We start from the raw sequence: 11,872 nt of genomic DNA, 5'->3' as shown, positions 1-11,872 counted from the left end.
CAAACCTAGCTTTTGAAAGCCAGTCTGTGGGCGGCTACATGACTGTGTAAGGGCTGGAGAGAGAAAGAGTGTACTTGGAAGCCACAGTTGCATGTGAGAGTCCTGGCTTATTTTAGTCTCTACTTTTCCTCTTTTTTATGGGAAAGGTGACTTTGTAGGGATATCTTATGAAGAACCCCCCTTTCTGTCTCACTGTAGCCTCGTTTCTACCCTAGGTTGGCATGAACTGGGAGAGCAGAGAAACACTACTATGGACTTTTCTGAATGGAACACCCTCCGCCTAATTGTATAACACTTGGACTTTCAGTTTGCATGGACCCAGGAAGCAGTGGGATGTCTACCAATTTAATGGCAGTTTGAAAGCTGCGCACAGTGGATCTCGGTGTAAAATCTGATGGGAATTTTCAGACACACATTCCTCTATCCACCACTTTTCAATTCCTTCCACAGGTCTGAAATTCTATAACATTGCTCAAACACTCAACGGAAAACAAAAGAAAACAAATTTGTTGATTTCCAGTGAGGGAAAGGTAATTATTCTTTTTAGGTTTGATCTCTCTGTGGACCAGGGAACAGAGAAAACAGCTCTCGGATCATCCTGAAGTTGCAGGAGGATTTCCTTCATAAGGTAGGTTTAGCTTAAAAAAAAAAATCAAGGCACTGGGTCTCTTTTTAATTTTATTCTGTCAGTAGCAGAGACAAGGCCCCATAAAGCCTCCAAGGCTCTGTTTCTCTACAGTGCTATTGAATACATCAGGCTTTTGCTCCGTGTGGTCCTGTGGGCCCCACATAGATGTTCTCAAAGTTGAAGAATAATGAGTTTCGGAATTTTTTTTCCTAAGCTTTGCTTGCTACGAAATCATGATTGAAGAAAATGTTCCTTTGTTTGTCCACTGACTTGGCCCTGTGGGGAAACAGTATTAAGCCAACAGGGCTGATGCCTCAGCCATGAGGCACGTTTCTCTCTCTTGTGGAAGGCAGAATTCTTGAGAGAGTAAAGGCTTTCAGTGGATCTCCTCTCTTATATCTTTCTAGTCATACAAAAAGGGGGCGAAGAAGGGCCCAGTAGCAGGTTTGTAGCTCTTGTTAAAAACTATTTCTCTCTGTTAGAGTTCCCAGCTACAGATAGATTCCCTAATGAGTTTTCCCAAGGCTGTAAACATACTGGTAGCTATTCCTCTCTCCTGGGGGACCTGCTGATCATGGCCTGGCCTTCCAGACAGCCACATGCTTTGCTGGAGCCTTGGAAAAACGGTCTTACGGCAGTGGAGGGGAGACAGTTGGATGCTACACAGGCACTGATAAAGCCTACTGCCCCAGCTGTTCTTAACCATTGCTTGGCTTGATGCAGCCTTGGTCACAAACACAATGTTAGTTCTTTAGGGTAGAATCAGACCCAGTGAATGCTATACTTTAAGCAAGAACAGAAAGCTGTTACATTTGACTTTTGTTGTTGTTCTCTTTAATAATACGTTTGGACCTCCGTGGGCTTCTCAGGATTAGCAGCTATTGGATTGACTGTGTACAACACAAAGCCAAGGTCTGGAGAAGCTTTTCTGAAGCCTGCATGTAGGGGTGCTGTGCAATCAGGGTGAGCGTGTTGGAGCTGGAACCCATGAGCAGAGCAGTTATCCTCAAGTGCCAAGTCCTCTGTAGCACACCACTGTCACCTACCCCTGGCCAGCCTGCAAGTGGCCTATCTAGCCTCCTTACAAGGGGAAACTTGTGCCGTGGATAAAATCAATGCTTTACAGAAATCTGAGGAAAATATAGAACACAAGAAGAGTAATATTTTTTAGAAAAAATACAGGGTCTTGTTATATGATCTTAAAACCTAGAGTTCAGGCTAGCTTCCACCTCAAAGCCTTCCTGCCTTGGCTTCCTGATTGCTGGGATTCTAGACACATGGTACCATTCCTGGCTTAAGAGTTGATTTAATGCTCCCCCACACCTGTCAATTCCACACTGCATTTTTCTTTCAGGATTCCTTGGCTCAAAGGAAAGGCCATTTCCAGCATGGTGGCCAGGGACCCTAGAGTGTAGCCACAATAACTTGTTGATCAGAGCCTGGGATCCTCCACTCCGTTGAACAAATTACATATGACTTAAGGTTGCTGGCTGAAGAGAGATGGCGAAGGACAGAAAGCAACTCGACAGTCTATTTTTCAGAGGGCCACGGCAATTGTGGTTTCGATAACCATCTCTCCTAAGTCCAGCAAATGATGCTATTTACGTCAAAAACCAGCACTTGCATCATTCCTGGTCACAAAAATATTTTAAATTAAAAAAAGGAAGAACAATTGGACCGAATGGCTACTCTATGGATCTAGAACACTACAATTCAGTAAAACGGTTTGGTCAGTGGTATTCTACTTTCAGCCAAAATATGTCTATATTGAACTAAAGGCTTTTTGGAGGGGTGGGGTGAAGTGGGAATGTGAAAGGTTTAAACTATGTATTGGTCTCTGGGAATCCCAGGATGCCGGGCTGTTTCTGCTGTGTCAGTCTGCGCATGTGTTCCCGTTTGGGTCACACAGGAAGCTTCAGATGTTGTGTTACACGCATAGGAGAGCTCAAAGGAAGCAAGGGTGGCTTTTCGGTTTCCTAAGCCAGAATACCTTTCCTTTTAAATCCGGTGGAGACCTTAGCTTTGCCCTGACATTTGTTAATGAGAGTGAGCAGATGCAGACTGATTTAATCTTACCATCTTCTCCCTTCACTTCCCCTGCCTGACTCCTTCCTCATTAAACATCCAGAAGGCAATTTTATCTTCTCTTCTCCATACTGGTAGTCACATGTGTTTGAATGTGCACACACGCACGCGCACGCACGCGCGCGCGCGCGCACACACACACACACACACACACACACACACACACACTTCCATCTACTTGCTGTCCCAGGGCAGATGGGTACTGTTTGGCACTGTGTCTAGCACTGACATCCCAAGGGCATTGCTTTCTGTGTGGCCTGAGCAGCAGGCTCTGTTTTCTTTACACACCCCACTCACATGTACTCTTGAGCCCTTAAGTGGAAGGCTAAGGTAATTATAGGCATTTGAGGAAGACTCTGAAAGGAGCTATCTCCAAGCAAGCGTGCCAGGGACAAGGAGGGAGGAAAGCAAGGGCCATGGGGCAATCAGCCTTCTTCCCCTGCTCACTGTGGTGCTTGGAAAGAATTGCCTTCTGGAAGCTCTGACCAGCTCACATCCTCCCAGGACACTAATACTGCTCAAATTCAAATTACTGTCCTTTATATCAAAAGCAAGGAAGTGCAAAAGGCTTGTATCAAACAAGTAGTACCGGGAACCCAAGCTAGACTGTAAATAAGGAAATACAGTCTTCCTTTGGGTCTAAGGTTTCCAGGAGGTCACTAGTCATGTATGTGGTTGCTTTGTGCTCAGTGAGAACATTGTGCTTCTGAAGATGATATTTGCAGCCTCTCTACCCTGCCAGTTGGTAGGTCCCACACCTCCAAGGATAGGGCTGAGTCTCTGAACGGGTGACTAGGCCTGACTGAGAGAGAGAGAGAGCGAGAGAGAGAGGGAGAGGGAGAGAGAGAGAGAGAGAGAGAGAGAGAGAGAGAGACACTCTTGCCTCTGTACTATTGCTTCTACTGTGTGTGGGGTGTGGGGTGTGGGGTGTGGGGTGTGGGGTTGTAAGTAGCGCTGATTTTCTAGCCAGGGGCTACTATAGTGTAACTCTATTGATTTTCAATCAATTGTCTTTCTCACCAAATCAACCAATTCTGCAAGCCTTTCAAGTATCAGGAAATACTGTTTTTATGATCGTATCCTTCTTCCTTTTTGAATCCATATCCCCACACCCTTGTCCCTTTTTTCTCCTCTGATGCAGTTAGGCCATGCACCCTCAAGAAGCAAGAGCCACGCTGTACCGTGGGACACCTTAGCCCGGAGAAGGCCTTAGGTTCTAGCAACGGCAAAGATGATGCTGGATATCTTCCTTGCTTGGCAGATCTCTGGGATGCTCAGCTATACTGCTGCAGTCATGGGATTCTTCTGCCTGGGATCCTGGTTACGATAGGGGTATTGGTCAGGGCTGCCCCCTCGGGGCCCTGCCCTGCCCATCTCCTGGTAGACTGGTACTCTCTGGTGCTGAGGTGGTGACGGAGGAACATCTTGTCTGAAGGGTCCTTTGTGCTGATGGGCTGGTGGGGGCGGGTAGTACTGTGGGTATCGTAGATCGGTCACCCTCAGATCCGGGGGTCGGGGATAGCTCCCTCTTGGGGAATGTACAGGATGAGGCCCTGGGTAGTACGGAAGCTCTCTTTCATTGTAGCGCCCTCGGGGTGAAGCTGTCAGGTAGTCCACGGGATCTGCTGAGCTTCCCCTAGAAAGGAAAGCAGAGATTCGTCAGGAGCTGTGGAGCTGCTGCTCTCAAGTGGAGAGCACATGTGTCTGCCCTGACTGCAGTTGGCTTGGATAAGGGTAGAGTAGAAGATGTGATGTCTACCCTTAAACTATGAGAGAGAGGACCCCCTTCTGGTTGCCATCTTAGACTTCAAGATAAGAACCATGTTCCGTGGAAGGGCAACCGGGATGCAAGAACTCAGGCCCTTGGTACCACAAGCCACTATGTCTCCTAGGACTGCTTACATCGCGTTGCCACATGAGAAGAAACACATTCCTATATTGCTTATACCCTTTTATATTTGCTTTTATTACAGCTCAGCTAAGCCCGTGACTGTTAGAGCTCCAGTCTGTGTGAGATATGGTAGCCCAAATACTAGGTCAGAGTTCTCATAAAGTGTACTAATTTCCCTCCTAGATGGCAGAGGTGCTCCTGGAGGCTGTGAGTGGCTTTGGCTAAGTCTGGGTGGCTGCTGTCACACCCTTGGATGGATTACTATGCGTTCCCTCTATTGTTCCTGAAAGACCTTGTAACTTGGGGCTGGGAAACTACCCATCTTGAACTGTGATAAAGGTAATTAAGTCTACCACAAAGTCAGTAGCAAAAACCAAGTTGTCCTGGGTAATGGGGAAGGCTATGCAGAGAGGTCTGCGGCCAGAACACACACTAATGGAAAACGAGTCTGTCTGGAACTTTCTACTGAAGACAAGTATCGCCTGATCTGCCCCCCCATAACAGAAACAACACGTTGCTAGACAATGTGCAGATGATGACATCTTGGCTAGCCCAGGGTGAGACACATGACTTCTGTTTGCAGCTCTTAAAATCCATCAACCTTCTGTGCACACATTCGCCAGTACCATTCACCACATCACCAGATCCGTCCCTTCTTTATTCCTCAGCTCTTTATGTATTTTTTTTTTTAAAGGAGAAACAGAAACAATAATGGTTACTGAAAAGCTCTCCAACGGCTTGGATACCTGAAAGGAACGACAGGGCTGTAAGAACACCGTGCCTGTGGTTAATCAGGCACTGTCAATGAGGGTCAAAATCACCCCGTAATCTGTGGAGTCGGAGGGTAAAACAGCCCTGAACGTTCCCCAAATCAATGAAGGTTTGACAAGCTCTGAGCTCAGGGAGTGAGTGTGTGGAAAGCTGTGTGTGATCACAGTGGTCAGGATGAGCGATACAGTCCCCATCAACATTTATCTGTGTGTGCCTGCGCCCTAATTTTGCTATGTGTGATAATGAATGATGGATTCATGAATTTGGGGGTGATTTAGTTAGTGAGGGTTTTCAGATAAAAAATTAAGCTGTTTTATGTACAAGTTATTTATAACATCAGCTGTTATTGTTCGGTTCGGGCTGCTTTGCTCTATGCTAAATTGTCCGTGACAAATAGAGCAGACATACATCGCCTGTCATCTGTCACCATGGCCCCCGTGAAATAAAGGGCCCCGGTTTCACCATCCCTTTCCTTGACAATTTCATTTTTTATTTAGAAAATTTCCAGCACTCATTGTGTCTTTTATTGTTTAAAAAAAATTAAAGACCTCTTCTTTCAGCCGCTATAGTCATTTCTATTTGCTCCACCTGGAGATTGCAGAAACCCCTTTAAAAAAAAAATCCTTAACCTGTGTTTCCTTTCCAACGCTACCAGAGGTATTTCGCTGCGTGAAGTGAAACATGTGGTCTCGCTGCACTCGTTTTACGTCCTTAGGATAAATCACTGACATTTGCGACACGCAAACATTATCTATCTTAAAATGAGCATACAACCAACACTCCCCCGGGACTCCGAGTGGGAATGTTTCCTGTTTAAAATGGAGAGAGAGAAAGGAGAAATTCCAGGCCTTGGACTTTTTTTTAGGGTCCTGGTCTCTCTCTTAAGATTTCACCTTTTTAAAACAGAACATTATAAAAGACAGAAGTCCTTGGGGGGGTTCTCTCTCTTTTTTAAGTTGTGGAGAGACGATCCAGAGCAAGTGGTGACGGGATGGAGGCCACCCTGAGCAACTTGCAAACCTGAGTGACTCCACAGGGTGCATACAGGGCCAGAAAGGAGGTTATCTCTCCTCCCAGACCTCGGCCTGTGACGCTCCAGCATTCACTGCAAAGAGGAGGGAGGGAGGGAGGGTTCCCAGGGCAGAGAAGGTGACCCCAAGATAGCATCATGGTCCCCAGAGGGCTTCTCTGGGGGTGGATTATATGTTGGGGAGTTTGCTTACATGTGGCAGACACCAAGTGGAGGGCTGCTCTTTGTCAAGCAGTGGTGGCATGGAAATTGTCTTTTTCTGTAGAACTCATCATAGAGTTATTGTTTGTAATTTTTTAGGGAGAAGAAAAACAATGAGTGGCTTGTAAAAACACTATTGAGAGTTCAGAGACCTCCAGCAGCATTTTCCTCCCAGGGCTGCTGTTCATAATATTTCCCCCCTTAGAGCCTATCATTTCCTTCAGACTTTCACCAGAACAGCTTCTAAACTACTGTGAATGTGATCGCATGCACACACTCATATAAACATGTAAAAGAACCATTTCTGGGGACTAGAGGGATGGCTCAATGGTTAAGGGAGCTCTTGCAGAGGATTAGAGCTCTATCTCTAGAACCCACATGGAATGGCTAACATTCTCTTGTAAGTCTGCCTCCATGGGATCTAGCTATACTAGAGCGCATGTGCATACACACACAGACACAGACACAGACACACACACACACACACACACACGTGCACACACATATACACTTACTTTAAAGACATAGGAATTTTTAAGTAGGAAAAAAAAGAAACCCTCCTATATGAGTTACTTTCCCCTGCTGCACAGACGAGATGAATGGGATAGAAACAGCTTAAGTGGGGAAAAGTTCATTTTGGCTCACAGTTTCAAAAGGAGCAGCCATCCTTATGGGTGGAGAAGGCAATGGGACAACATCATGAACTGGACTATGTGGCTAAGCTGCTCGCTCACACAGAAGCAGGGATCAGGAAGCTAAGAGCGCTGGTGGGAACCAGAACTGGACATCACCTTCAAGATGCACCCCTAGGCAATCCATTTACTTTCAGATGGGTCACACGGACCAAAAATTTCACACCTTCCCCAAACAGTGCATCAGCTAGGGACCAAAATATTCAAACCCAATGAGTCTCTGAGGGAAAACTTCCTTTTAATTTTCTGTTTTCCCTGTCAGTAAGCTGATTTCTGGAAGCCAGAGGATTAGGTTTTGCTTGGAAACTCACAGGTATGGTTTCAGGTCTGTTTCAAACCACACAGATGTATGCAACAGTGCACATAATAAATGTTGACCGTTTCTTCCAAACAAGACAAAGTCACAGGTTATTTACATGTAAAGTAAGAAATAGAATGCTTCCTTCCAAGAGGACTTTCACTTTGTGACATCTTACTGTGTCTCTAGTTTTCATTTAGCAAAAGGGGCCCGGAGAGGAGAGCCTGTTTGCGTTGGTCAGCCAGGCCCTGGGTACCAGCCATCATCGTAGATATAGAAAGATGGAAGCTATGCTGCTGTTTGGTTAAACAGTCATGCCTGGGACAGGGATGGTGCGGGAAGGACAGATTCCCTGCAGTGCTATTCTCACTAGAGTAGAGAAAGGTGCAAGGGCGAGTGTCAGTCCTCTCATCTGTGTACCAGCCTTGCAGAGACAATCTCCATCCTCAATGTTGGCCCTAGTTAGTCATCTGTTCTGCCTTGGTCTTGAGGTACTCATACCCTGCATGGGAGTGGACCTCTTGGAAGTGGGCACTGACCCTTCATGCCTCTGCCATCTCTCTCCCTTGGGGCTTTGTGTCTCAGAGGCGCTCCATAAATGCATGCTGAGTTTTTTTTTTTAGGGAAAATTCGCAAATGTACACAGTAACCAGAGAGTGTTAGATGTGGTTAAAGGCTGGAGAACAGCAGAAGAACAAGAGGAAAGAGTAGATTCAGTGGGACTCAGAGATGGATGACGGTTGAGGTAAGATTGATTTCTACTTTTTCCAGAGGAAAGAAGGAAAGAGGGAATGAGTTAAGTATTGGATTGAGTCCAACATAGAAAGACTGTAAAGTTTATTAGTTTTCCAGGCACAACAGGGCAGATGTTACACATGAGCTCACAGTGACAGCAACAATATGCACAAGACCCATGCACGCTCCAGCCCAGTCGCAGTCCCAGCACAGAGGAGGCAAGGCAGGTATGAGATCCCACCACGGTTGAGAAGCTGTTGGTATTTTTTGGTTGCTGGGACAGGGAGAGTCAGCTTTCTTTAATGATAGGAATGCTAATAGGGACAGGGCAGGACTTCCCCAGAGTAGTTGGAACAATCCAAACTGGACTTGTAGGAAACAGATAACATAAAAAAAGAAAAAAGAAAGACAAGAAGGAAGAAAGGAAGAGAAGAGGAAGAAGAAGAAGAAGAGGAAGAAGAAAGTTGAGTGGGAAGGGATGGTAACATGAAGAAGATGATTAAGTAGAGGAGTTGGTGGGGTGAATACATTCAAAATACATTGTATGAAATCCTCAGAGAATTAATTAAAATATTTTATAAAATGAACTATAGACTGAATTTACAAGGTACAGGTTATGTATATTTAAGAATCGGTTAAGAAATCCCTTCACAATTGTCTGAAGGAAATTTTCTTTATTGCTGTCATAAACCCAGTAATGTAGGAACATCTTGATTCATGTCTAGAAATACAGTTCAGTAAAAGGCTCCAGATAAAGGATTGGAGAGAGACTGTTGAGCTCACACGCAATCAATGCTTTCCAGCTCTGAGTGAGCTCCAGGGTGGGGGTGATGTCCAGTGCCTCTCACCCCAGCACTAACCCACTTCTGTCCACAAAAACACGTATGATGGACGACTATCATATAAACCACACATGCCCAAGACAGGCAGAAACTAGGGTTATGCAAAGCAGTCTACCAGCTGCTGTAACTCAATGCCCTTTCCTCCCAGTACAGAGAACAAAGGCATTGGTTTGGATAAGACCTGCTCTGATGAGGGAGAGACTTGAGGAATATTTGTAACCTTCAGTTCTTCTAACAGCGCTGACCCTGACCAGGGTGATCACGACGCATGTGTCTCACACCTGGGGTTGACGAGTGTGGCTATGCGTCATCCAATGAGCTCCTCATAGGATGGCGAAAGCTCACTGACACTGAGTAGCCATGGCTGAGGGTGTGAGGGGAGTAACTAAGAGACAAGTCAGCAGGAAGATTGTTTTAAGAGGTAAGTTCAAAGGTAAAGAAATAAGGTTTGTAGTAGAGAGTGTGAAACCACAAGGAATGTACAAGCAGGGGCAATGCCCAACTGACAAAAAGTGGATTGGATTTTGTTTTTTTTTAGTTTTAGATAAACTTCAAAAGTGGAAATTCTTGTTCCTCTTAATTTGTATAAGATACTGTGTGTGTTAGCAGCCTAAACAAAGACAATTAAAACAAAATCAAACCAAACCAAACCTCCTTGTCTGAATGGGTTTCTTTTTTTTTTTTTTCTTGGTAATAATTGATTGTAACCAAATTTGGAGTTAGAACGGAGTCAAGTCATATGGTTCAAGTCTCCTGGTGATGTCCTCACTGGCAAGATGTGAATCAGCTCTGCTCCTTCAGATGTTCCACACAGAGTGGGCCCAGTATTTGTAAAGTAAAAAAAAAAGCAGTGCAAACTAATATGCTCTTAAGCTGCCCGTGTTATGTGGAGAGAGATGCTTTTAGTCTGTGTTTGGAATTCCTTTGGGGTCAGGTTTCCAGTTACCAGGCCTCCATCCGTGGTTCAGGCACGAATGTGGTTGGCCTGGATTAGCAGAGCCCTCTGCAAAGTATATTACATAGCTTTGATTTCAGCAGATTTTACAGAGCCATAAAATATAATGACCATTTGATGACCTATGATATAGAAATGATTATGGAAAAAACCTCCCCCTTTCATCACTCACGTTCCCCATCCTGTTATGAAGAAGGGCCCTTGCTGTTCTTTGCAGAGGACTGGAAAGAGAAGCAAGTGTCACGGCAGACGCTTCTGGCCCTTTGTAACACCAGGGGGATGTTTCCAGAGAAAATGAAAGCGAGCTGGCAACAGCGGAGTGTTCAGAAGGCAAATGCTGTCTGATCAACCCCATTTGATTTCTCTGTTGGTGTCTTTCATCAGCCGCCACAAATAGAATTCATTTACTAACAAATGACACGGCTAGGGAGTCTCAGCTTCTGTGTCAGTCGGGCAGACAGACAAAGAACATGGCCCTTCAGAGTACTTCATCCTGTCAGACGTGGGGAGTTTTTGCAGACCTAAGAGTGGTCCTGCTAAAATAACCTCTTTTATGGGAGTGGGGTAGGGTGAGAGTGTTTCAAAGTTTCGTGTCAGGGACAATTAGAAAGGACAAGCATGAGTCACACAGGGGGACATGGAGTTCTTGTGGAAATCAAGAGCTGTCCTGAATGGCTGCAATACCCTTGGAATCCATTTCAGAGAAGGAAATGGGGACCAAGGAAGGGAATCATAACTTGACCAACCAGCCCACAAATTTACTTTCCTCTTTTTCTTTTGTATCAGGAGTTCTGGAATCTCAGTATCTATGTATTGAGGATTTCATCTGATTGTCATGCGAGAGAGGATGGCTCCTTTCCAAGGGCAGACTAAAGGAGCTGACAGGTTGGGGCCTGTAAAGTCCTGAATTCTAAAAGCTGGCCTCTCAGGAGAAGCATTATAGGACTACAACCCAAGGCTACTGCCAGTAGACAGGATATTCCTAAGGTAAAGCACAGCATTCACAAAAGCCACCTTTCCCTGCTTGACATTAGATCATATATACATTTAGAGTAGTGCATATATACACTATATGCACTTACATAAGGTATAACATAATACACACACAGACACACACAGACACACACACACACACACACACACACACACATACACGTTCTTGGAGAAGATGTTGCATATTGCTGACACAGCTATCTCCTCATCCCTTCAACTGATTTCTAAATTACTATCGGTTAAATGAGTCCTGTATCAATCACTGTTCCCTTTCCTTCTCCCCATCAACCCGAAGCCTGAGGATTTTGATGTAAATCACCTGTAATCATTACATCTCTTCTCACTCTGGGCAAGAAGTACAGTTAAGGAATCAAAGCTTTCTGGCGTGTGTGTGTGTGTGTGTGTGTGTGTGTGTGTGTGTGTGTCTGTGTGTGACAGGGGAAGAAGAGCTTCCACTTCACGGTTTTATTAGGACACAGGACGACTCTGGCACTGAAAATATCTTACTCTGGAATCCAGAAGCAGAAATGCTAAGTGCTGGGCCCAGCACCACTGTGCTCCGTGGGCTCCGTAACCAGCACTGGATGGTGGTTTAGAATTGCAAAGGTTCAAAGCAAGGTGAGCAGAGTAGTTCCTTTGCAAGTGCCTAAGGCAAACGAGCCCTATCTCACGCAGTTTTTCCAAGTCAGCCCCTTTATTTCTCATGAGTGTGATAGGGCATTATTATCCATGGCTTGAGACCAGGAAAGGC

General features: G+C 45.3%; 1 protein-coding gene across 1 annotated transcript in view; it reads right to left on the bottom strand.

The window, feature by feature from the left end:
- Positions 1-3,802: 3,802 nt before the first annotated feature.
- The window catches only part of Pard3b (par-3 family cell polarity regulator beta), a 986,886-nt gene continuing 978,816 nt past the window's right edge, over positions 3,803-11,872 (bottom strand). The window contains 1 exon segment of the mRNA XM_032901196.1: positions 3,803-4,349. Coding sequence (XP_032757087.1) covers positions 3,992-4,349 — 358 coding nt within the window. The 3' untranslated portion in view covers positions 3,803-3,991.

Source organism: Rattus rattus, chromosome 4 (assembly GCF_011064425.1).
Source record: "Rattus rattus isolate New Zealand chromosome 4, Rrattus_CSIRO_v1, whole genome shotgun sequence".
Classification (NCBI taxonomy): Eukaryota; Metazoa; Chordata; class Mammalia; order Rodentia; family Muridae; genus Rattus; species Rattus rattus.
This window is presented reverse-complemented; position numbering and strand designations above follow the sequence as displayed.